This window comes from Uranotaenia lowii, chromosome 1 (genome assembly GCF_029784155.1).
Source record: "Uranotaenia lowii strain MFRU-FL chromosome 1, ASM2978415v1, whole genome shotgun sequence".
In the NCBI taxonomy this organism is placed as follows: domain Eukaryota; kingdom Metazoa; phylum Arthropoda; class Insecta; order Diptera; family Culicidae; genus Uranotaenia; species Uranotaenia lowii.
In genome coordinates this window covers 183,162,781-183,188,518 of record NC_073691.1, presented here as the reverse complement: position 1 = coordinate 183,188,518, position 25,738 = coordinate 183,162,781, and the positions used below count along the sequence as shown (strand labels likewise).

The window sequence follows — 25,738 nt, the reverse complement described above, 5'->3', positions numbered from 1 at the left end:
AGAATAGCAGTCTTATTGTTCGTCGTAAATCACCGAAAAATATCAATAAACGAAAACCACAAGAAAGTGCGGTGATCAAAACCAAACAAAACAAAATCTTTAAAATTTTATAATCTCAAGATGTTTTTACTAAAAAAGACATCACTTTTCACCGAATAGGTCGAGAAATTAAGTAACATTTCTCGCGTGAGCTTTCATTACGTCGTATGAAACGTCTTAAGAATTCACAGAAAACTGCTGCAAAAGTTATCAAAACAACTTTCGAATTTGTTTTCTACATTTAGAATATGTTGTCTAGGCTACAAATATTCTAGCGCTGCAATGCTTTACAAAAATATGATAAATATAAAAATCAAAGAATATCCAGAAAATGTACACGAATGCTTGGGTATTTTTTCGTTTCCGTTCACCCACCAGGATCGAAATTAGAAATCGTTACATGTTGAAGAAGATAGAAATATGAAAGTGTTGACAACGTTTAATACCAAAATACTCAACTGGTATGACACGCCCTTTGGTTTGGTCGTTTTTTCCGCCTAGTCATAGTGAATTTTTATTTTTAGCATTTAGTAGCGAAACTATAAGTCCTTTTACTGAAGTGTTGTAGGTGAATAATGTCTGAAAAACGTAATTGAGCTACATCACAAGGTTTCCAAAACTATGAATTTTGTAAAAATCGGTTGAGAAATAAGAGAGATACATATAGTGATTTTAAGCGAGGAGTTTCAAATTGACATTCAAGGTCTGATTAGGGATTTTTTTTCTGGGCTTCATGCGTCCATAAAACAGTAATGATGCAAAATCAAAGATTTTTAGAATTCATTAAGGTTCCCCGAAGAAACTGTATTATTAGGTTGCACCCTAAGAAAGTTACAAGCCGCCCAACTTCCAATAGTGTCATATTGACACTCAAGAAGAGCAGATTAGGGTTAAAATATATAGATTCTGAAATGATTTCCAGGAAATACAGCGTATGTAGAAGGTTAAAAGTGGTCAAAATGCAATGCTTGAAACATATTCGAAAACGTAGAAGCGAAGTGGATGCAGGTTTTCTATTCAATTCTGTATAGAATATTCTAATAATAGAACCTAAGCTTAAAATTCATGTGAAACATTAACAGCAGGAAATTTAGTCGAAATAGAAAAAAAAATGTAATTTATTAACTTTAACGTAGTCTGTGCGTAGCCTGTCAGCTACAATGAACTATTGATTTAGAATTGAAGAAAAGAATTTCGTAAAAAATACTTTTCGAATTGGTAAATATGGTTAAGTTTTTGAAATCTAGTTAGTAGCTCGGTTCAATGCAGTCAAAGTTTATTATTTTAGGAACATAACAAAATAATTTACATAATAAATAATAAAGTATCTGGATGTTTTGTGGAGAGTTTTTGTGTTGATAAAACATGAAATTTCTATCAGTGATTCTATCATAGACATTCTAACCTTTTTTTGTCATTCATGTCGTTGGTGGGTAGATAGTTGTTTTTGGAAAGGTTCTTTTAAACTTGAGGTTTCCTTAAATAAAAATCAACTACTATTCACATACCATTATAATAAATTAGAATCAAGTTCCGAAATTTCCTAAAAAATAATTCAAATTTAAATAAAACTTACCTTAGGGGTAATGCATCCATATGACCCAAGTACGTCATTTTCAATGCTATCGATTTCGGCGTTGTTGTATATTACCAAACCGGTGCTATTAGCAGAAGCGCTTCCTCCGCCGCCGGCACCATTTAAGACCACATCGCCGGAACCAGCCCGTACTGGGGATGAAATCCCGGCGGCTTGGCGCAGGCGACTGACGGCTGAAGGAGCGACCGGTTTGCGAGACTTGTTGGAATACTCGTTTGATTCCATTTCCCGCAAATACTCAACAGTTGGTTCGGCACCGTTCAGCTTTGAAATACTGAACGCCATCCACTGTTCGACGAATTCGACGGCATCCTCAATGTCGTGCCGGGTGCATATTTCGATACCTGAAAAATAGTTACGATTTGCGTAAGCATGTGTAAAAAGTAAAATTTTACAATGAAAAATGTAGCATACATTTGCCGATCACTTCGTCGGAGGGTTCGATACCCATCTCATCGAACTGCTCCTTGATACTATCCACTGTCACCATTTTAACTTTATTCTTTGCACGGTGCACTTAGAAATAGATTAAAACTACATCAGTAATGTGTACATTTAAACAATGGAGTTAAATCTAATAATTAACGACAAAGATTCGCTCTAATTTAACACCGACTTCTCTTGTAAACATTTGAACAGAAATGGCGGGAATATGAAATTTGCAACGCGAACGCAGCGGCTGTTTTCCAAATTTTGCAGCCGTTCAGCGGCTGAATTCACGAAAGGGGTGATACACGAAATTTTATAGCAGGGCATGTGTTGTACACTGTTAATCATATTTACCAAACTTTTGTTTATTATTTAGTTTAATTTGACAATTTCTCCAAACTAAAACTTTAAAAGTAACCAAACATCCAATCCGCAATGCCAGCGGATCTTTGACGTTTTGTAGTTAGGAGAAAATATATGGATGTTTCCAAAAGCTTCCTTACTATTCTTATTTCTCCTATAAGATTAAACAGTAACCTTTATTCTTTTTAGCAGGCTCGTCCAATGTGGAAAAACTTTGTAACAAAATTTATGGTTCGAAATTTTTCCAAAAAAATTGGTTTTGAACGAAGCGTGTATTTCTTTTGTTTGTTTCGTTTGTTTATTTCTGTTCAAGATTCAGATTGTTCGCACGGTAATCTGCGGGCTTATTTTCAATTTTATCAAAATTACGTGGAATATAAAGGCCCATAATGCCGAAGTTAAAAGGCGATCCTGTTCGCATGTGTCGGATGTGTTTGACCACGTCGTGTAAATTGCGGATGCTATTCACCATATTTCGCAACCACAACCTAGTGTTTATAGTCCGGGACTACGCAAGGCTCGAGGTAAGGATGATGGGATGGTGATAAACTGCAATGGAAAAAAAACCTGGTTTACATTTTTTTTTTAAATTTCCCTAGATAAATGAGCAGGATAAACTCCCAAAAATGATCTGCAAATCGTGCGCTGTTAAGCTTATTCGTTTGCGGGAGATAATATCCTTATTTACTGAGAGCGATCGAAAATTGCGTGAAAAGCTTGACTCTGGTAATGACTTACCAGAGGTACTTGACGAGTTAAAACAGAATCGGAAGAGACCCTACAATAGAAGGCGTCGCACCTCGGATGATACAGATGAGGACGACGATGAAGATGAAGCAGATGGGGCAGATAGCGTCGAAGATGATAAGAATCGGGTTGATTCTCAGAGAGAAAAATTCTCGGATGGTAAAACCGAAGCCACGAAAATAGAATCAGATATGGATATAGGGTAAGAGATAATTATGTATGAAAATTTTAAAAAGGAATAGTAAATTAGCTTTTAACCGGCCTGTCATTGCAAACAGTAAACTATACGTTTCCATTTATCCATGCATCTTTTGTTAATTTTAGATTCGAATTCAATGAAATAAAGCAAGAAAGCGACAGCGAAGAAGACAATCTGCCATTACAAATCCTTCAGAGATCTAGCAAGACTCCACTGGACGTTTCCATTCTCGAAGATGGTTGCAAACAAGAAGAGAACGTCCCTTCTTCGAACATCGATGAACCATCTTCAATGTGCATTACGAAACTTGAGCAGTCCGACCAAGAATCCGATAATAGGCTCGACATTAATGGAGCTTCTTCCGATGATTCACATTTAAAAAAGAAAGAACCTTCCGTTGGTAAAAAATTGAAAAATCTTGTCGTCAAAGCAAGGCCCAAGCGAATTCAACGGAAACGTAAACTCCGTATCAAACCTAAAGATGATTCTGAAGACAACGATGATGATGGTGATGATGAAGACATAGATAAAACATTCAATCCGGGGAATGCAACCGAAGAATCTGAAGAAGATTCTCTTTTAGTTGAGCTAAAACATGATTCAGACAAAGAGGCTCCATCCAAACGCAAAAGAGGGCGCAAAAAAGGTTCCATCATTGGTAAACCAAGTAAAAGGAAAAAGAAATCCAGTAAACCAAATGAACCAGAAGACAGTAGTAAAACTTTACCAACCCTGCACGATTTTAAGTGTTATATTTGCAACAGCGAATCATTGGGTTCGCACAAAGCAATGATTGAACATCTTACTACGAATCACATGGATCGAATCCCTCACACGTGTACCCTTTGTGTCATGGAAACGATCGTTCTTACCAGGGTTCGAACACTGAACACGCATCTTAAGATGCATGCCCAACCGGTTAAATGTGATTATTGTGATAGAAGATACAGTAACGCAGCTGGAAAGTACTATCACACACAGACATTCCATCTGGGTGGCGGAGCGCCATGTCAGGTAACATGTGAAGTTTGCGATAAAGTTTGTAACTCAGAACAATCTCTCAAAACTCACATGCGCTATCATACGCGCAGGCTTAAATGTTCTCAATGTGATATGGTATTTAATCATTCGAACAAATTACGTTATCACGAGCGAATCCACAGAGAAAACAGTGGTCATGAGTGTATTATATGTAAGAAGGTAGTCAACTGAACAGCGATTTTGATTTGCAATATTTTCTTAAAATTATGTTTTTATTTGCAGGTCCTTCGATCAATTGAATCATACGATGTTCATTTGAAAAAGCACAACCAAGAACGTAGCTATGGGTGTCATTTGTGTTCGAAAAAGTTTAATACTTCCAGTAATCTCATTCTTCATCTGAGGGTCTGTACTGAAATTAATACCCATGTGGTACCTACCTGCTTGTTGCTCATAAATAATTTCTTCTTCTAGGTGCACGCCAAGAATGAAGGCTATCGACCGGCCAAGTCCTGGATCGAACATTACACCGTACTGAACCGAAATCCGATGCATTTTAAGTGTAATCATTGCGACCGATATGAAACGGACAAAGTGAACAACATGATCTCGCATCTGCAAGCTCACTTCAAGGAGTACGAATGTGATCACTGTCATCACAAGTTTGCCACAGCCAAGCAGCTTAGAGCCCACGTTACTACCCATACTGGCGAGAAACCCGAGAAGTGTAGTTACTGTGATAAGGTGTTTGCCACCAAGAACAACCTTCGGATCCACTTGAGAGCTACCCACCCAGAATGGGTACCTCAAAGGTCAAAGAGTTCAGCCAAAGTTTCCACTGTGGCAATGCCAACCGTTAGTGTGAGAAGGTCGCCCGGAACGGGCAGCCCAGTTTCCGATATGTTCAGCAATAGTGGTAATCCAAGAGCAGTCGGCACCGGTTTCGCATTCATGAACCTTCCTCAACAGCCGACGATGGCCAGCGGTCAACAACAGTCAGCACTGGTTCCCCAAACGAACGCTCATCAGCAACTTGCCCAAGAGTTGAACGTTCTTCGCGGTTAAGGCAAGTAGATTTTTTTGGATTTTTTCAATTGTTTCAATAGAGGGAGTCTCATAGAATTTGAATATTTATTTGGTGATGTTCGAAGTGAAGTATCACTGCCTTTGGGGGAATACGTTTTGTACTTTAGATGTTGACTTCACTGATTTAAAGAAACCTGATAAAGGTACAAAAGAAAGATTTCTTTTCGATAGAGGTTTCAATAATTAACTTCATATTTTATTTAAATCCATTATTTCGATTGTTACGAATTGTAACAAACATCGGCCTCATTTTCACACACGATTTCGGTGACGTATGTGCATCTTTTGCATATGCAATTCGTAAGCGTCTATGGTTTTCAACACTTTCCTACAGATTGAACATTCAAGATTATTGCCGCCTTCGTGAACTCGATTGATGTGACGCTGCAGACTGTACCGTTGTATAAATGTTTTTGAGCATAAATCGCATCGGTGTGTTCCTGTGTGGTATTGCATATGGTATCGAAGCGCACCGAAGGAGGCACACTCTTTACCACAGGTTTTACAGACAAAGGTGCCCTCTGTTTGATGGGCAAGCTGCATGTGGCATTCGCGTCCTGTTTCCGAAGTGTACCGTCGATCGCAAAGATCACATTTTATTGGTTGTGTATGCATTCTCATGTGCAAATTCAGCGAACGAATTTGCTTCAGTTCAATTGTTTCAGTGACGCATAGCTTGCAGATTTGCGGCAATAGATGCCTGTGGGAATTAAGGTGATCTAACAATTGTTTATCTGTATCGAAAGAATGCATTTTACAAATATAGCATTTGTATTTTTTCCTGAACCAAGGATTGCTATTGTCTTCTTTACGACGTCGTCTTTTTCGTCCTCTTTTCTTTGGTACTGCTGCTTCCTTCTGGTTCCTTTTTTCTACATATACTTCATCCACTGGTTCAAGCTGTGTCCGATATTCGGAGTTGGATAAAGGAAGAATATATTCCGAACTGTTTCCTTCATCCAGCCATTCCTCGTATTCAAGCTCATAGTTTTGTAAGGGATCGGACTCATCAAGTAATAGTTCCGTTTTCCTAGAATAATCACAAAAAAATGCAAATTAAAAAAAAAAGAAAAATATAAAAAAAATCACCTCTTACACTGTTAACATATCATGATCAGATGAGTCGTCGTTTGAAATATCCGGTTTGATGTCTTGTTCTTGAAGCTGTTGTCGGAGCAAATGATCATTGCTCCGAAACGCGTTGATGATTTGCTGGATATTGACCATGCTTCTGTAGCATACCAGGCAGACTTTTTGAGGGAGACCATCGTTTTCCGAATACTACGAAATATGTGCACTGTGAGTAACATTTAAAAAACCAACAGAGCGTTCATAATAGCCTACCTCTAATTTTAATAGCTCAATAATCTGATCAACGAGAGCCGTTCTCTGCCCGTCGATGATAATGTCCTGGAGATCCGGTTCTTTTTTAGCACAAAGCCGGCACAGATCGCTCATGTCCATTGTGAAATAGGTGATCCTCTAATGATTTTTCATGTGAAAAATTTTAGTTCGAGTAAAAGTGCGTGCGTATTTCTAAAATACAATAAATTATTAAAATTCCGCATATGATTTTGTTTTTATTTGGCCATTTATAGAACTAGTTCAAAATATCAGAAGGGCGCATTTTACAAATTATCACAAATTTATACAACAATTACTTAAGTTTAATCATTCATGGAAAAATATAAAGAATTTATAAAAAATATATAAATATGTATAAGTACTTACATGGTTTGTGCCATTATGAGATTGGTATGAACGCTTGTCACATGTAAAAATCACTAACAGGCTTATCATGAATGATAAATGATTTTAATGATAATTATAAAAAAGGGTATATCATATGCATTAAAAACATAACGAATTTTTATGGCACTATGTATTATGTTGTATAAAACATAGTGCTATGAAAATTCGTTATGTTTTAATGCATAAGCCAGTTTGAAAATGGAGTCCTCGATTGCAACAAAATAACTTCAATTCCAAAACAACCATTTCGTTCCGGTATCTTTCATTAAACCATCAAGATTGTCCTGCAGGTGCTTCACTTTTTTAAGGATAGTGTGAAGTTAAACTTTAATTAGGATAATGTCTTCTAAAACAAACAGAAAGTTTTCGGTAAATATCTAGGTTTATACTTTTTTAACTCAAAATAATAAAAGCTCTGTCAATTCTAGAGTCAAATTGGGAAAGCCGTATGCTTTCTCAAAGGATGCGAACTCCATGATACACCGCATCCGCTTCGAATTTATTTCAATATGAATTTCGGTGACCTACCGCACTGGTGGCGTAGTGCTACTGGGAAGAATCCTCCAGAAGATGCCAGGATCTGCGAATTACATTTCGAGGAACGATTCATCGATCGAGCTCGCAAGATTCCTCGATTGCTGGTTGGTACCATTCCCACTCTTAATCTACCGAGCTTAGAGGAAACTTCGGGAGATTTTGATCAGAACGACATGGTGGAAGTCATTGATGATCTCAATCAATATATTTGTCGGTTTTGTGCGACAAAATATGAAAGTCCCTTAGAAACTACTTTGAATGAGCTAATCGACACGATGCAAGAGGTCGTTAATAGCTGTTTAGGCAAATACGTATCACACACAATACTTCCAGAGAAAATTTGCGAAGAATGTGTGACGAAAATAACCATATTCGATAGCTTTATCAAACAATGTGCGGAATCTCAACAGCAGCTTCTGGCAGATGAGGAATCTTTTACGATGAATGAGAAAGAAAATACGGAATCTCTAAAGGAACACGGTTATAGTACAATTGTGACCGATCAGGAAGAAGTGGTTTACTCTTGTTCCGAATGCAGCGAAACTTTTCCTAATCTCGGTAACTATTACAGTCACGTGAGAAGCCATACCGAAGAATCAGATCGAGCTCATGATTGCGAAATTTGCGGACAAAACTTTGAAACGGTTGAAATGCTTAGCTCTCATCTTGTGACCTCCCATGGCGGGCAAACGATTGCTGTGGGTACTACTATCACTGCTACTGTGGTAGACGAAACCTTGCGGAAACAGAGTCCTCAGACAAGTCATTGTCGCTGGAAAGTAAAACGACAGCACCCAGTAGCAAGTCCGGATAAAATTTTGAACGCAACCGTACTCAAATGTACCCAATGCAGTGAAAAGTTTCCTTCGCCAGAAAAACTCAAACAACACTTGGCAAAACATCAGGACACCAAAGAAAGATTCGATTGTAATTTTTGCGGGCGAATATTCAAGTGGGTATTTAAGTTTAAAATGTGAAAATTGTTTTAAACAAGATCCAATTTCAGATACAAGTCCCATCTGCAGTTACATAGTAAACGTGCGCACAAGTACGATTCTATTGCCCTGAAGCCTGGGAGAGTAACCTATGGAAGGAAGAAAAACTAATATCGAAAATATTTTTTACTGTTTAAAAAATAAACTATAAGAATAAAGTAAGTTCAGGTACCTACTCTGAACTTATTTGTAAATGTTTATGGTTTTTTTTAATAATATAAAATTATTTGTCTTAAGCAGCGACAATGATATTGTTTAATTTATTTTTTCTAAAACAAAGAAAATATGTTGTCGATTATCATGTGTCAATTGCCGTACCAGTTGACATTCTTTGGATGCTCATCTTTCTGCTTCGAGGATTACGAGCAATTGTCAATCATGCGATCGCCCGATTTAAGATAACAAGCTGACTGTGACTACTTACTATTTTATCATTTGCTTATCAGGGAGAAACTGACTTCAGAATACTGTAACACGAATGATAGATTGTTTCTTTTGATTGTTTTTTTTCCTAAGGTTTTATTAGTGACAATTTGTCATCCTTATGGCATTATTTTGGTCGTGTTGTGATTTTTCAAAAAAATACAAGTTATTTCAACGTTATCAAGTTTTAATGAACAACATTTTTTTCATATTTAACGACGTTGTTTGTAGTTGTTAGGTATTTATTCTTAAATTTCACCTTTTTCAACTTTCTCGAGGAAACCCTTGCAACAGCGCACACACTGCACGTAGCATTGCTCGAAGCCATCGGATCCCTGGTCGTAGTACGGATCACGAATGATTTTTCCCGGGGCCTCCGTGTCGTAGTCTCCCAGTAGCAGCAGTTTTGCTTTGGATTTATAGGGAGCCATTTGCTTCAGGTCGGTCATATTTTCCTTATCCATGCCGAATATGTAATCGTAGTGTTCAAAGTCTTTTGTCCCTAATTGCCTTGCCCGGTTATCATACGGCAGATTGTGCTTCTTCATTGTCGACAAGGCTCTATGGTCTGGTTGATTGCCTACGTGCCAACCACCAATAGCTGCACTGTCCACTTCCCAGTTGGCAGATATGCCGGCATCGTTTATCGTTTTCAGGAATACGGCTTCTGCTATCGGGGAGCGGCAAATGTTACCTGAAAGATAAAATGAATTATATGTAAAAACCTTAATTAATAACCGCTTTTATTTTGTTTTTACCTAGGCAGATGAATAGAGCCTTCTTTTTCTCTGCCATCGTGAAAAATTAAATTAATTGACTGTCGTTATCAGCCGATTGTGAAATTTAAAGGGTGGCAAAAAATATTCTTCTGATCATAAACAAAGTCGTTCGCTATGCGTTTTGTGTTGGTAGCAACCGTAAGACGGAGTGACATGATACAAGTCGCATTTTGGATTTATATGGTTACACGCAAATGTTGTTACGGTTGTTTATTCCCTTGGGGCCCTGCTGCCCGAATTTAGGCTACATAATTTTAGTTTTGCAACGAGTATCAGGTCTCTCATACTTTTTGTAAGACTTCAGACGTACCAATGAAATCGTATTAGGTTTAATGCGGGTTTAATCCTTGACTATGCGGGTACTTAATGATTTTTTGCTAATTATTTGTTCTACCTTCACTTTGTGCAATTATATGTAACTTAAGAAGGGCTACCGTTATTTCAATGAATAAATTAAATTTAGTATAGACAATTTTAACAACCAACATTTTTTTATTAATAATTCACACATTTTGTTACACAAATCAGTGTTTTCCTTAACCTGAACAAAAGTTAATTGTAACTTTTGTGAAAACGAGGCCTTACAGTCTACAAATCAATGAATTACAATTACAAACCTAATTTGAATTTCTTATCAATTTATCGATGTGACGGACATGGGCCAAATATATGCGCACGATGATAAACTTATACATTCAAAGCATTTTCATTCATCAATACCTGTCAAACATACAACGTACCTTTAACTGTTTACAATTCGTTTTCGTTTGCGTAGTGCATTCATTCATTATTTGAGGTGCCAGGTTTGGGGGTTATTGGTAAGATTAATTTAATTTCATACAGTTTAACTAAGAAGTTCATATTTATACCTAGATTTTTTTTAATAGGAAAGAGAAGGAGCAAGCGTCAGGAGGCCGATCATGACCAAGCAATGCTGCGTTCCTGGCTGTGAGGCCACCAGCTTAGATTTCGCTACCTTTCTGTTTGGCTTTCCTGAGGCCAAGGACCAGCAACGACAGTGGTTGGAGGTGCTGGGATGTGCTTATGAACCCACGGACGACAAGAACTTTGTATGTTGGAGTCACTTTCAGGATGGTGACATTCAGCGAGACAATAGCGGTGGAGTCAGCTTCAGCAGGAAAAACACTGCGGTGCCTTGCCGTTTTCTGGGACCCGCGGGCGTTGCAACATCGAGGAAAGAATTGAATCAACAAGTTCGCTGCAGATTATGTGCGAAGGTACTGGAAAAACAGATGTTGGGAAACGATTTGAACGAAATGAACCGATCACAGGATTCCAAATATTTGATGGAGATGTTGACGGTGGATGGCACTGGAATATTTTCGACAGTTGCATGTGATGAATGTTTCGGATTTGTGCAGCTTATGATGCGGTTCATTAGGAATTGTCGGAAAGCTACCGAACAGTTAAATAAACTAAAAGAGCGATGTCTATCCGTTTCTGACGACGGTATGAAGACGGAGATTAAAGAGGAATTTGAAGAATATGGAGCAATCAGCGTGGAACCGGTAATCAAAGTGGAAGACAATGTTCTGACAAGCGATGTAGAAAGCGACAGAGATGACGAAATTCTGCCTGACAACGATAGTGATGATGAGGACGACGACGACATTCCTTTGGCACGGCAGTTCGAAAATCGTCAGAAAACCGTTGAAACTGACTACAAATGCAAGCATTGTTCTTTCGTTTGTAAGTCCGAAATACAACTCAACCATCACACCAAACGACATTCAACATCTAAGAACATTTTAACATGCACAGAGTGTTCCTATACCTGTGATACGGTTAGGCAGTTAGGAAGTCACTTAAAAAAGCACAAATCTGAAAAGAAAAACACTCTTGCATCGAAAAAAGGTAATCATGAACAGCAACAAGATAATCAAGGCAAAGGAAATGACGCGAAAGAAGAAGTTACCGATACTAAATTGAATTGCCCGGAATGTCCTTATGTTTGTAAGAAAGCCAATCAACTTGCAAGTCACAAGAAGAAACATCTTAATAGAAAAAAATCGAAGGAATCTGAATCCAAGAAAGGCTACACCATGGTTGATAACTTGTTTCAGTGTGAATTCTGTGAATTTACTTGCGAAAATAGTCGTCAAATGGCCGGTCATAGAGCGTCACATTCGGACAAGATTAAAAGCTCTAAACCCTCGGGCAAAGAGCGGGACCATATGTGCTCGATTTGTGGTAAAATCCTGTCTACGAGAGGTTCGTTTTTTGTGCATATGAAGTACCACAATGATCAGAAAGATTTTTGCTGCAAAATATGTGACAAAAAGTTTTACACCAAACGTGAGATGACGATGCACATGGATTCGGTCCATGAGAAGAAAATTTTTAAATGCGAAATTTGTGGAGTAGAGTGCCGGTGGCAAAATGCGTTGTATAAACACATGCGAAAGCATGATCAAAATTCGTTTAAACACGAATGCGGTTATTGCGGGAAGCGATTTATAGCGCCAAACGAGCTGCGGCTACATGTGTGGCGCCACACCGGCCAACAAGTCACGTGTGATATTTGTGGTGCAGGTTACAGGTACAGGATAGCAGTTTTTCCCCATTTCAATCTGAGAATTCATTGTGAACTCTGTATGATTTTAGGTTCAACTTTCTGCTGACTCAGCATAAAATTCGAGTTCATGGAATACAGGTGGAAGGAGTTAAATTGTACAAGCGTTTCCAGAAAGAAAAGTCCAGCGGCAGCGCGAAATCTCCTAAAGGGAAATCTAAAGGCTCTACTGCATCTTTTTGTGTTGAATCGACAGCAGAGCAAAATCATCATCAGCAAGGAGAAGCCTCGAATTCATCATACTCGTCGACGGAGCAGAGTGGCTCTGGTGTGTCAGTTGATTATCCACATAATCTAACTTTACACAGTCAGCAGCTTAATATAGCAAATTCCCAGCAGCAACAGCTAGGCTCACTTCCAATTGTTGCCTCCAGTATTCCGTTATCGTTCAATCAACTCAGTGGAGCTCCTGCTAGTCAGCAGTTACCACCTGCAGATCTCACAGTTGCACCGACGAATCTCTTCGCCCAAGTAGAACATTACTAAGCATATATCGGGAGTGAATAAACCAAAAATTCTTAAATCTCGAACAAAGTAAGCATTAATTCTGTACCAATGAAGTTCGTGAGTACAATCTGAAGATCACATTTCATTTCCTAAAATTGTTGGAATACAGATTCCATTATAGAAATGTTCTGTTTCGTTGACTTCCGTTAACTACTCCAAGCCATGAGCAGATTGCTATTGTTATCGCGACTAAACTTCAGGCAAATGCTGAAATTAAAGAGGCTTTTAATTGGGAAACCGAAAAATTTAATTAGTTCGGATATTAAGTCGGTAAATAATCACAACCTTAATTAATTAGTTTTATCTGAAAATTTATTACTTGTTTGGAGCATGATCTTGCATGAAGAAAGTTTGCGAAAGAAGGTTCATACAAATGCGAGAGCTGATCAAATGGCACTCGTTGAGTCGCTATAGTGTTTCATGGCCTCAACGATACGATACTTTTTCCAAATTTCCTGATCCAAATTTAGTATTAAAATATTTTTTAGTTTGACTTATGACAATTCCAATTGAGGCTCTTAGGATCAGAGTGGTGCAAGTATTCAAATGCTGGAGGGTTCAAGTTCATACGTTTTTCGAATAAAAGTTTTAATTCAATCGCAAAAGTATTTAAAAAAAGATAAAATCTGAATTTTGCACATATAAATTAAGATTCTGAGAAACGTTTGGCAACTCAAAATTGATGATGTTGGCACTTGCACCCATCTGATCCTGCGGACCTCAATTTATAAAAACTGTGAAACTTACTTATAGCTCTCGCTTTCCTTATAGGTACCACCCTAAACGGAGTTCTTATTTTCTTACAAATTAAACCGCTATAATAATTTTAAATATCTTCTATTGCGGCCTGCTCATTGACGAGAATCCGAGCAACCCCGGTGGCATGGACAGTCCTCCCGAACCGTTAAATCCTTCTAGCGGGCTCTGTCCCGCAGCCACCGAATGGTGTTGTCCCGCCACTGGTTGCAACAGCTGTTGGGGCTGGGGAGGTTGCTGATGGTGACTGGAAAAATGATGAAGATTATTCAGAGCTGGTGGTTCTGGTGATCCGATCGTGGCGAAAGATGCTGATGTTGCTGGGCTTCCCAGATCTGATACGTGTGTCAGATCACTTTGATTAGTACGGTCATGATCGGGCAAAACCAATCCTGGGGGTAAATTTCCAATCGTTTGATGATGCAGCAAATGTAGCTGTTGTTGTTGATGGTCTTGATGATGATCTTCGCTACTAGTCACAGCAGATCCATCGTTTGTTTGTGTCGGTAGCAACGGTGGCATTCCAACGACTCTGTGCCTTCGAGGGCTTGGCTCTCCAGCCTCAGATTTCTTCCTACGAACGCTCTGTTTGTACAACTGAACACCCTCGAAGACAATGCCGTGTTTGCGCATTTTGTGTTGCGTTAGCATGTAATTAAACCTATTGACGAATAAGAAAAAAAGTAATACACTTTCATTGTAATTATGAACTTAATTATTTCAGGAATAAAATGTTCTATCAAACCTGTAATCTGCCCCGCAGATATCGCAATACACCCTATCGCCAGTATGCTTCATCACGTGATACCGCAACTGATTCGGTCGAGCAAAGGCCTTATCGCAATAGGTGCACTTATGCTGATACGGATTTTCCTCGTGCAAGCGCATATGACGCCGCAAGCTTTTTCTCCAGCGACATTTAAGTCCGCAAACGTTACACACAAAGTCCTTTTTTTCGTGGATCGATTCCATATGTACCTTGAGCTGCTGCTTGACATAGAACCGCTTGTCGCAGATCGGACACACAATGTCCTTCTGTTGAGTGTGAGTCATCATGTGTACGTTGAAGGTGGCCGCACTCGACAGCACCTTACCGCAGTAATGGCAAATTTGTTTGCTCATCGAGGCTGGTTTTTCTTCGATGGAATCTTTGTTTCGTCTTTCGTATGGTTTTCGAGGTTTCTTAGGGAGTTTTATCACTGGCGTTCTAACTTCTCCTTTACGAGGACGACCTCGTTTTTTCTTGGGAGGAGCATCTGTTGGCTGTTTGCTTTCATTCGCCAAAGCTTCGGTTTCTAAGTCAGCTTTTACTTCAATAGTTTCCTGGGGTCTATAGTCATCATCTGATTCGGAATTACTTTCCGAGGATTCAGAAAAGCTTTCAAATGGCTCACCTCCGGCGGGTATATCAACCTCAGAGTCACTGGAATCAGCTGGGTTGTCTTCGAACTCTTTTTTAACTTGTAGTTGCTCTGGTTCGTCTTGAATATGTTTAGATATCTGTGCTCGAGCTTCGTCCCCAGCACTAAGGCTGGAATTCAAATCATTTTCGTGTTTATCAAAACCAACTACCAGGAATTCAGAAGGATCATGTTCCATAATTTCTTCATCAACCTTTTCTTTTTTGATTTCGCTGACAATTTCATGTTCCTCATTTTCAGTCTTCAAATCATCTTTTGCTAGTTCGTTTTCTGAACTGTGTCCACCGAAAATCTTTCGTAACCTTACCTGGGCTGCAGTACAACTGCGCACAAACTTGATAAGAAATTTCATCATATGCGAACAGGCATCGCAAACCTCTACCGGAAGCCTTTCATGGTTCCTGCTAGATTTCAAACACAGTTCTAATAACCTCGCAGTATCGTCGCAACGGCTCAACTTCTCCAGATTATTCTTGAGTGGATATCTTTCCATTTTGGCACACAGCCTACAATAGCTCGGTTCGCCAACTGGTTCGTCTTTGTTTTTAACCACTAGAACAGCGATTGGTACGGCAGATTCCGCTAGTTGTGAATTTCCGTGCTCATCTCGTAAAATTTCCTCTCTGCGAAAATGCATCTGACAAACTTTTGGATCCGGTATGTGCTTACAGTTCGCCCTGTAACCCAGCGCCTTGTTCCACGCCTTTGTCTTTTCCCGTGGATCCTCAGCTCCCTGGGGAAACGCGAAAAATACTATATCCGGATTGTCGGTTTTGGATTCACATCCCGGCGCCAGACACTTCAGCACCAGTTTTTCCATTGTGTTGGAGGCAGTTCAGAACTTGGCACCGCTCTTAAATTCACATTCCTTGGATTGGAAGATTTGATTTTACTTGAAATTTGGTAAGGAAACTAGGCTTGATTTGTTTACAATCGGCTCGATCCCAAATTTTTCGAATTAAAGCATCACCGTAAAAATTATTGAATGCGGTTGACAGAAGTAAATGAAAGTGCATATGTGTGCGAGTTAAACGCCATCTTACGGTGGGTTTGCATACTAAATATTTGAAATACAGTACAACTCCGCTTATTCGATTAGTCGAAGGAAGGACCACGTCGGCTTAATGAAACCTCGGATTGCACGAAATATATTGACAATCATATAGGGTATACATACCATACATCCATAATGGACGTTTGGCATAATGGTCATTTGGCATAAAGGCCGTTTGGCATAAGGGTCGTTTGGAATAAAATAATGCATTTACTTTGGGCATGTGGCATGCGAACCAAACAAGGGGATTGTCCCTATCTTTGGATAAACCTAGAAACACGAGGCCTGAATAAAACTGGAAAGACGGCACTTTCCTAAACTATGGATAAAAACTTTTGGCAAATGACCATTATGCCGAACGGCCATTATGGCAAACGGCCATTATGCCAAATGACCATTATGCCAAATGATTTTATGACAAACGGCTTTATTTCAAACGGCTTTATGCCAAATGACTTTAGACCAAACGGCGTAGGACCCTTATGCATATTGATCATCGAGGTTAAAAAACTGACCATGTAAATTAAGTAAAAATGATTTTATTTAGGGGTCCTCAAATCGCTCAAAGTTTAGATTTTTTAAAACCCAAAAATCACCTAAGAGGAGTCCAAAGGAAATTGTGTGGTATGAGCCAGTCTAGTGAATAATAGTATAACATGCAACAGTGCAGTGTGTGAGTGACATAGCTATCTCCTCTCTTGTGTTATTGTGAGTGTGATTGCTAGCCTCTCTTGAAGGACCACACAGTAGTCGACCGCGCTAGAGGTAAGCCGTCAGTAGGAACAATTGCATGTTGGGTGATTCCTTGCAATTGGCCATTTCACATATTGACGACCGTGACAGGTTTGTTTTGCCTTTTGTTCATCAGCAAGACAAACAAAGAATCGATTTTTCTCCATCAAGGAATCACCCCGCATGCAGCATCTCCGGGAAAAGTGAAAATAATAAACAATCAGTGAAACAGTAGTTGAAATTGGCGGCATCAGTTTGTGTTTACTGGAGCGCTAGCGCTCTTGCTGACGTGTGATCATAGTGGCTCAGAAAGAGAGAGGAAAAGAAAGAAGCAACAGCAAAATCTTTGTTTTGGTTACGTTGATGACAGGAAGTAGAAAATCAACGGAATTGTTAGCTTCGGACGAGCAAGTTGAATTATTGTTCACTGTCCATTTTGCTTTGATATTAGTTTTATTGAGAAAGAACTTGTGTAATAGCTCGGGACGAGCAGAATTAGAATGGTTCACAGCTTGGGATGAGCATTCTATAATTGATTTGTGTAATAGCTTGGGACGAGCAGAATTTGAATGAATCACAGCTCGGGACGAGCATTTCAGAATTGATTTGTGTCATAGCTGGGAACGAGCAGAATAAGAATGGTTCACAGCTCGGGACGAGCATTTTATGATTGATTTGTCTAATAGCTCGGGACGAGCAGAATTAGAATGGTTCACAGCTCAGGATGAGCATTTAAGAATTGATTTGTGTCATAGCTCGGGACGAGCAGAATTAGAATGGTTCACAGCTCGGGACGAGCATTTTATGATTGATTTGTCTAATAGCTCGGGACGAGCAGAATTTGAATGAATCACAGCTCGGGACGAGCATTGAGGAATTGATTTGTGTAATAGCTCGGGACGAGCAGAATTAGAATGGTTCACAGCTCGGAACGAGCATTTTTATTATTGATTTGTCTAATAGCTCGGGACAAGTAGGATTTAATGAATCACAGCTCGAGACGAGCATTTAAGAATTCTTTTGTGCTATAGCTTTGAAAGAGCAGAATTAGAATGGTTCATAGCTCGGGACGAGCATTTCGAAATTGATTTGTATAACAGCTCGGGAGGAGCATTAAAGAATAACTTTGTGTTATAGCTTGAGACGAGCAAAATTGGAATGAATCATAGCTCGGGACGAGAATTGAAAAATAGTTTTGTATATTAGATCGGAATGAGCAGAGTTAGAACGGTTCACAGCTCTGGACGAGCATAAAGATGTAAATTTGAGTATTAGCTCTGGTTTTTCTATTTAAAAAAGTTTTGTGTTTAAGTTCGAAATGTGCAGAATTGGATTGATTCGTAGTTCGGGACGAGCATTCAGAATTTAATTGGAATTGGTACGGGCACGACTAGGTGTACAGTTCAGGGTGAACATTTGAGAACAACAATGGGTAATATCTCAAGACGAGCTATTGGTTCATAGCTTGGGATGAGCATCTGAAAATTGAAATATTTGATGGCTAATTACGAACGCAATCAGGATGACTTACATTCGGTTAACCCTTTCCTTCCCACGAGGTTTTTAACGTTTTAAAAATAGAAATATTGATTTACAGCTAAAGTTCTAGAACAAAAGATGCATAATTTAAGCCTACTTTAATGATCCATTTGATAAATTTGGGTTTCAAGGTGGATCATATGTGCTCCATTGGGAAGATAACAACACATAGGGTGCAAATGAAAAACAGGAAATAATTGCAAAAAAAACATGGAATTTCATCACTTCATTGATCACAAACTAAAACGATCTTATTTGATAAAAAACTTCTTTGGTATACGCATCCCTCGAAACACTATTTATTGAAATATTTGAAATTTTCATGTTTGCCTTGAACAATTGGCCGCCATGACACTTTACGTAAGGAAAACAAAACATGCCGTTTTTCGAGAAAATCACGAACTTTTACAAATATTTTGAGACATGTGGTCATTTAAGCAAATGAAATAACTATCCTGAAGCGAATTTTTTTGTTGACGAAATGATTTTCTTGAGTATTGATAAGAAGCTTCACAAGAAGAAAAGTACGTTTTGTTCCCAGTGTATCACCAGTGATCCACTTTACTTACTTAAAAATTTATATGTTTAAGTTGAAATCTAAGTAAACCATCATTTAATTCTGCTTGCATAAGCAACCTTCTGCACGTCAGTAATTTTATTTGAAGGAAGTTATAAAAACTTTTCAAGTTATTGAACAACAAATGACGACTTGATTTAAATTCGAAAAAAAATCCGACTTTTTCGCAGCTTTTTATCTGCCAAGCAAAACCTAGCGAACCGATTTTCTTGAAATTTCATGCGATGTTTCTTCACTCATATCTACACATTCGGTGAAAAAATGGTGTTGATACAAAACGCCCAGTTCAAATGCGAGCTGTGCAAAGTTGTGGATCACCTGTGCTATCATGGGAAGGAAAGGGTTAATTGGAATCTACACAGATAGGAGCAAAAGCCTTGATATAAACTATATGGGATAGATCAAGTTTGAATGGTTAGAATGGTTCACCGCTCGGAACGATTTGTAATAGAAAGGTTAAGTAGCTAAGATAGAGCATAAATAGGATGGTCTTTTTTTTATAATTATCTCTGTTTTTAAATGTTCTAGAATGTACTAGATGGGAGATTTGAATAAAAAAGAAATTATACATTCTAATGATTAAATTTAGTTCATACAAAAGAAATATAATTTTCTGTTGGTCAAGACAAAAAAAAGGTTTTTGCAAACATTGAATCGAACTGTAGCGTTGAGAATCGCTAGGTTTAATCCCTGATTCTTTCCAGCACAAAGTCTCAACTTAGGCAATGATAGTTAAGGGAAGTTTTCAATGCTTTAAAACTTATGTGTTATTAAATGCAGTAAGATACTGATTCACACCTACCAATTCCATTGGAAAAGACTTATAACGATAAGTTGAAGATTAATTCTGAACTTGGAAAGTGTGTTTTCAATCTTACGTAATTAAGTATTCGTATAGCGTTACTTATTCTTATAAGGGGAAAATGAGAAAATCTATAACCTATCATAAAATTCACTGTAGTCCTTCTTGTAGATTTTCCAGGTGGTAAAAAAGAATGAGTGCCCGTTGAGGCGTAGTCGTAGTATAATAAAATTAACATAAATATTTCTATGATCAGTTAAAGATCAAAATTAGATTTGCCAAGGAAATTAGATTCACCAGCCGCAGAAATCATCTTTTGCTGGGTCCCCAGTCATATTGGGATTCCAGGAAATGAGAGGCCTGATCGCGAAGCAAAAAGTTCTTTGGAACTGTTACAGGAAGAACATGAAACCGTTGACTTTAAGGAAGTGCGGAAAGTTGTTAAGACACAAATTTTACACAAATGGCAGATGGAATGGCACGTTAATCTTAATAAAAAATTGCGTGAAGTGAAAAACACTGTATTTACCGTACAAATCAGTGTTCCTAGCCCGCCTGCGAATTGGACATACACTGCTCACGCATGCATATCTCTTGGATAGAGTCGATTGTCCACTTTGCCCAAGATGCAATGGGACACTAACAGTAAAGCACATAATCGTAAACTGCCCCAACTAGAAAAGAAACGGGGAAAGCACAACATTCCAGGAAACCTACGTGAAGCATTAGCATATGATAGCGACATGGCGAAAAAAGTGATAAGTTATTTAAAAACCCTCCAATTGTACGATAAAATTGAATAATGCTTTGTAATCTTGAAACACATTCAATGGACCCGAATGATAAAAAGGTCCTTAATAAAAAAAATCACCAGCACAAAATATCTTCTACAGCATGAAGGCGGTGGATTGAAAAATTTACGAAAGTTCAACTGAAGATTATCAAAGATTTTGAATTATTGACCTGGTTCGGACAGCGAGATGTTTGAAATATCAATTATTCTGCTAGCTCTAGATAAGCGTAAGTCAAAACTATCATGTAAAGATCTTCTTGATAAACGAATTCAAGTATATCCTTTCTTTTAACATCTGAAATAGGATGGAATTGTTTTAAGAATTTAATATTGGCTTGTGGTAGATGAAGCGGTAATAATATTCTGATTGATAAATAGTTAGTTCACAATTCAATGTTAATAAGTTTACATCTGTTTTTTGTTAAAATTTATTTATATTATTTAAGTTAAACTGTACTGAAAAGCAGTGAAAGCATTGGACGGCTGAACATGGAACCATATTGTAAGAACCGTAAGTGTTAACTGTGGGCATAATATTTTGACAGGATAAGTGAGAATGGACATATTCTGACAAGTACAAAAGGAGGAAAACTAATGCTTCAAAAAAAAAAAAAAAATTGAGAAAGATTACGTTTGTCTTCTTTTATGAAATGTTATTCGAAGTTTGATTTTGAGAAATTAGAGAAACTTCTCGACAATATTTTTGGGTTATTTTTTTTTTTTTTTTAATAAAAGCTTTGATTTTTTTTTTGTTTTTCACCTGGGAGAAGAGGGGAGATGTGTGGTATGAGCCAGTCTAGTGAATAATAGTATAACATGCAACAGTGCAGTGTGTGAGTGACATAGCTATCTCCTCTCTTGTGTTATTGTGAGTGTGATTGCTAGCCTCTCTTGAAGGACCACACAGTAGTCGACCGCGCTAGAGGTAAGCCGTCAGTAGGAACAATTGCATGTTGGGTGATTCCTTGCAATTGGCCATTTCACATAGAAATGACCTATGAAATTATTTATGGGATGTTTAACTCACATGAGTTATAATCTAAGAAAGAAAAAAATATTCCAATGTCGAGTATTAATAAATCTTTAAATGTATCCAAATTTGAATTAACGGGAGCATCATCAAAGTTTCTGGATTTCGAAGAGAGTAATCAAAACTCCAATAGCGATCGTTTGATATTATTGACATAAAAATGGATTTACTCACGTGTAACCGCTATTCCTACCTTGACAGTGCCCTTGAGCGGTGGAGGACCCAGCTGCACCGCCGGCACTGGGGCTGGTTCGTGTTCCGCAACAATGTGTCGCCCTAGGGAAGCGTTGTCGACGAACTTGCCTTCACAGTACGAACATTCATAGGGGCTTTCCTTTAGATGGTGATTTCGGATATGGGATTTCATACCTTCTTTGTAGGTAAAAAGTTTCCCACAAAATTCGCAGGCAAAGTTCTGCTCATTCCGATGCAACTTGAGATGCTGCCGAAGATTACCTTTATGGAGGAAGTCTTTGCTGCAGAAGGTACATTTGAACTGTCGTTCACCGGTATGCACAACGTAATGTTTCTTCAATTGCGATTGGTTCGGAAATTTGAGATCGCACTGATCACACAGAATTTCCTTGAAATGCAACTTGAGATGACTATTGATTACAGTACTAGAATATGGTTTGCTGCAAATCTTACAAGTGTAAGTTTTGTTTTGCCCAGGCTCCTGATGAACTGTGTAGTACTGACTCCAGTCTTTATTGGGCTTATAGTTAGTGTTACTGGAGTGAAGTTTCTTATGAACGTTGAGATTTCCGGACGAATAAAACTTTTGCGGGCATAGATCACATTCATAGGTTTTCTCCTGTGTGTGCAATTTAAGATGTAAATTATAACTGGTAACAGACTTTACGACTTTTCCACAAATTTCACATTTATATTTTCCGGCATTCTCATGAACTTGAGCTACGTGTTCTCTCAGTCTATATTTCCGATGAAAGATTTTATCACAGAACTCGCATTTCAAATCCAAACGATGGTCACGCATGTGAGTTTTCAAAGACGAAAGTGAACTGCAGACTTTGCCACACTGTTCGCACGTGGACGGGCAAGGAGCACTTTCACCCAGGTGAAATGTTTTAACGTGATGATCCCGAGCTCGTTCGTCACCGTAACGACGGTCACAATATTCACATTTAACGGGTTGTGCGTGCATTTTCAAATGCCAGTTTAACGAACGGACGCTCTTTAACACAATTGTTTCCATCTTACATTCCGTGCAGGTGTATGGAGTTTTATCCAAATGATTCGTTAGATGTTCCAGTAAAGCTTTATCCGATCCCAAAGGTTCGCTCCGGCAAATGTAACACTTGTGTTTGTTACTTTTTGAATTTTCAACGGGTGCTCTTTTATGGGTGTCAATCTTTTTCTTCCGACCACGTTTTCGTAGTATTTTTTCCGTTTTGGGTTTTCTACGTTTAGTTTCGACAGAGGAACTTTCGTCGGAGTTTTCAACATCTATCTTGATTTTAAGACATTCAACTGGTGTTGATAGAACATTGCCTTCATTGCTGTAGTCTTTTAACTCGACATTCTCGAATGGTGGATTAGTTCCGATTGGATCTTCATCTTTCGCGTGATTTGATGGATGCCCTAAACTGTAAAAAAATTCATTTCAATTCAAAAAGATATCAAATCATCAAATATAAGTTTTAAATAAAAAAAATTCTTAAAAAAAATCTTCCACCTTTGAAAACATACCTTTTACCAACACCTCCCGGGTCATCTACCAGCGGTTCTGGTTCCATCTTGACTTCTATACGCTCCCGCAAAAGCCTATTGTTTTCCCGCAACTGTTCCAAACGGTTCCAGATGTCCAGCAAGGTATCTATGCACTGCTGGCAGATAGACTCTGGCAGTCCGTCGCCCTCACGAAGCTCCAGCTGGACTACATCGGTGATGATCGATACCAGCAGTTTCTGAGTTGCCGGGTCAATTTCACTCGCTCCAAAAAGCGCTTGTAGTGTGCTCTGATCGGAGAGGCAAATTCTGCAAATCACTTCCGGATTTTCCATGATCCTCCGGCGGGTTTCGTCGAACTTTTTGTTTTGTTTTGCTGGAACGTTGAATCTGCCAGGAATGAAAGTTGTACACGATAAGAAAATATTGATCGAATGTGCAAGTCGAGTAGCTCAAAAAACCAATACATGACTGTTTCACGCAGAACCAGACTAAACCATTAATGTTTGAAAAATAACCATAATGATAGTTTTCCCGGGTTAACTCATTTTATGACTTTACCGTGAATACTCATAAAATCAAGCGTGAGTTTTCAAAAGGACGTATGTAACATCAGACAAAATCTGAGAAAAAGGAGGGACAAAATTATGTTAATATAAATAAATGCTATTTAAAGCTGTTTGATCTAGAATCAAGTTTTATCATGGCAGCTGTAGGAAAAACAATAATGTTTTAATTATAGGTTTGAGCATACTGGATTTTTTGCTGTTTCCTAGTGAATTTGTTAAAAAAAATATTTTACACCGTATTGTTGAGTTTTTTTTCACATACGCCATAATGATTCGTCGTTGTGACAGTTTAATATTTACATACACCCTTTATGATTCGTCGCTTGGACAAATTGTTTTCATTATGCGTCAAATCAGATACGTCGGTTTTTTCACATCATTGCAGATGCGTCAGTTTTAAAATAATAATTATTTTAAAACTGACGCATCTGCAATGATGTGAAAAAAACCGACGTATCTGATTTGACGCATACGACGGTTTGCTGCGATCCTATCTGCTGTGTGTGCGATATTATTTGTTTTGACAGATGCGTCGTTTTACCAAAAAGAGGTGTAAAGAAGAATTTCGAAAACACTGAGAAAAGATGACATAGGTCGTTTGTATATTTTTTTAGCTAACGGCATATTATTTTTTTTTGTACAAACAGTTAATTCATACAGAAGAAAATAAAATTTACTATACCGTGCAAACAGTAACTCAATTTGTTTACTTTTGCGACATACGTCCTTTTGAAAACTCACGCTTGAAATGAGATTTCAAGGAGAACTTGGATTATGGTTATTTTTCAAGCATAATCAAAAAGTGAAAATTTGCAGAAATTTGAGGGAATTTCCTTGGTTTCTATGTTTTTTTTTGCTTAAAATCCAATAATTAAGGGAAAAATTCACCGAACAGGATCGAATTAATCTGAGAGTTTTTCGTAGGATCTTTTATTGGTTAATAAAAACGGTTCCATTATGAACTTGTTCCGGTAACCTCCACAATCGGATGTTGGCAATGAAGAAGATATGAAGTGAGGAACCCGTCGATTAAATGGTTCTCAGGTATTCAGTCGGTCACTGCTGCCACCACTCCGGATAAGCGCTACTGCCTTTTCCCCGATGAATGTACCTGATCCTGCGCCCACTGCTCTCTTTTTTCAGTGTCGGGTTTCTACTGAGTTTTTCGAATCGGACAGACTCGGAGGAAGTGCTCTGCTGGTCATTTCTGAAATGGCAAAGCAAAAACCGAATTTGAGTACCAACCTTATTCTTTGTTTTGCTCTAAGCAGTCACCTTCCGCATCGCTATCGTTGGTATTGCTGCCATCTACCATTCCTGTTTTCTGACTGGAAGCACCTGATCCAAATCCTAGAGCCGATCGGTTGTTCTCCCTCAAAACAGCTAGCTATTTCAGAGCTTTCTGCCGAGGTTCCGGTTGTTCTGTTCAGTAGAAAAAATATAGGTTAGTTCCGCGTTGATTCAAAAAATTATTTTTATTTTTCATTAGTTGATTTCAGCCGATGCTTACCCGTATTGTTATCAAATATTTAATACTCCTGGAGCTGTACACTCCTTCACCAACTAAATTCAGTTGAACTCAGCCGGCAGCGCGTAAGAAAAACTAGCGAACTGCGCGTCCAAAGATGGCCACTATATTGTAACATATTGCGGTTGAAATTTAACCATTTTATAATTTTTCCGTTAGAACTTTGGAATGCTTAAAATTGAACCGTACACTACGGTTAAAAATCAACATTTATGGCAGTT

General features: G+C 38.3%; 7 protein-coding genes and 1 long non-coding RNA gene across 8 annotated transcripts in view; 2 read left to right on the top strand and 6 right to left on the bottom strand.

Moving 5' to 3' along the window:
- Positions 1-2,280, bottom strand: part of LOC129739700 (DNA polymerase alpha subunit B) — a 55,588-nt gene extending 53,308 nt beyond the window's left edge. Inside the window, exons 1-2 of the mRNA XM_055731203.1 lie at positions 2,051-2,280; positions 1,616-1,980 (exon numbers count right to left, since the gene is read on the bottom strand). Of these exons, the coding sequence (XP_055587178.1) occupies positions 1,616-1,980; positions 2,051-2,126 (441 nt within the window). The 5' untranslated portion in view covers positions 2,127-2,280. The remainder of the gene's footprint in view (positions 1-1,615; positions 1,981-2,050) is intronic.
- Positions 2,281-2,736: 456 nt separating this feature from the next.
- On the top strand, positions 2,737-5,480 carry LOC129739661 (zinc finger protein 37-like). Its single transcript, XM_055731144.1, has 5 exons — positions 2,737-2,952; positions 3,028-3,377; positions 3,500-4,574; positions 4,638-4,760; positions 4,830-5,480. The coding sequence occupies exons 1-5, from the start codon at positions 2,818-2,820 to the stop codon at positions 5,418-5,420; spliced, it is 2,274 nt and encodes a 757-aa protein (XP_055587119.1). The 5' UTR covers positions 2,737-2,817; the 3' UTR covers positions 5,421-5,480.
- Positions 5,459-7,226, bottom strand: LOC129739681 (GDNF-inducible zinc finger protein 1-like). The gene is made up of 4 exons (XM_055731181.1): positions 7,173-7,226; positions 6,786-6,977; positions 6,538-6,722; positions 5,459-6,471 (listed from the first exon to the last, which is right to left on the bottom strand). Exons 2-4 carry the CDS (start codon positions 6,903-6,905, stop codon positions 5,694-5,696), a joined length of 1,083 nt encoding a protein of 360 aa, XP_055587156.1. The 5' UTR covers positions 6,906-6,977; positions 7,173-7,226; the 3' UTR covers positions 5,459-5,693.
- A 176-nt stretch (positions 7,227-7,402) lies between these two features.
- LOC129738209 (zinc finger protein Xfin-like) lies at positions 7,403-13,564 on the top strand. The gene is made up of 5 exons (XM_055729399.1): positions 7,403-7,562; positions 7,622-8,682; positions 8,737-8,809; positions 10,815-12,487; positions 12,553-13,564. The coding sequence occupies exons 1-5, from the start codon at positions 7,533-7,535 to the stop codon at positions 13,004-13,006; spliced, it is 3,291 nt and encodes a 1,096-aa protein (XP_055585374.1). The 5' UTR covers positions 7,403-7,532; the 3' UTR covers positions 13,007-13,564.
- LOC129739691 (low molecular weight phosphotyrosine protein phosphatase 1-like) lies at positions 9,339-10,061 on the bottom strand. The gene is made up of 2 exons (XM_055731191.1): positions 9,907-10,061; positions 9,339-9,842 (listed from the first exon to the last, which is right to left on the bottom strand). The coding sequence occupies exons 1-2, from the start codon at positions 9,941-9,943 to the stop codon at positions 9,397-9,399; spliced, it is 483 nt and encodes a 160-aa protein (XP_055587166.1). The 5' UTR covers positions 9,944-10,061; the 3' UTR covers positions 9,339-9,396.
- On the bottom strand, positions 13,305-16,184 carry LOC129739666 (zinc finger protein 652-like). Its single transcript, XM_055731157.1, has 2 exons — positions 14,529-16,184; positions 13,305-14,444 (listed from the first exon to the last, which is right to left on the bottom strand). The coding sequence occupies exons 1-2, from the start codon at positions 16,022-16,024 to the stop codon at positions 13,865-13,867; spliced, it is 2,076 nt and encodes a 691-aa protein (XP_055587132.1). The 5' UTR covers positions 16,025-16,184; the 3' UTR covers positions 13,305-13,864.
- Positions 16,185-21,718: 5,534 nt separating this feature from the next.
- Positions 21,719-23,810, bottom strand: LOC129739677 (zinc finger protein 726-like). Its single transcript, XM_055731168.1, has 2 exons — positions 23,442-23,810; positions 21,719-23,338 (listed from the first exon to the last, which is right to left on the bottom strand). The coding sequence occupies exons 1-2, from the start codon at positions 23,753-23,755 to the stop codon at positions 21,898-21,900; spliced, it is 1,755 nt and encodes a 584-aa protein (XP_055587143.1). The 5' UTR covers positions 23,756-23,810; the 3' UTR covers positions 21,719-21,897.
- A 1,093-nt stretch (positions 23,811-24,903) lies between these two features.
- LOC129740496 (uncharacterized) lies at positions 24,904-25,684 on the bottom strand. The gene is made up of 3 exons (XR_008736265.1): positions 25,500-25,684; positions 25,265-25,411; positions 24,904-25,196 (listed from the first exon to the last, which is right to left on the bottom strand). It is a non-coding gene; the product is annotated as an uncharacterized LOC129740496 (long non-coding RNA).
- Positions 25,685-25,738: the final 54 nt, after the last annotated feature.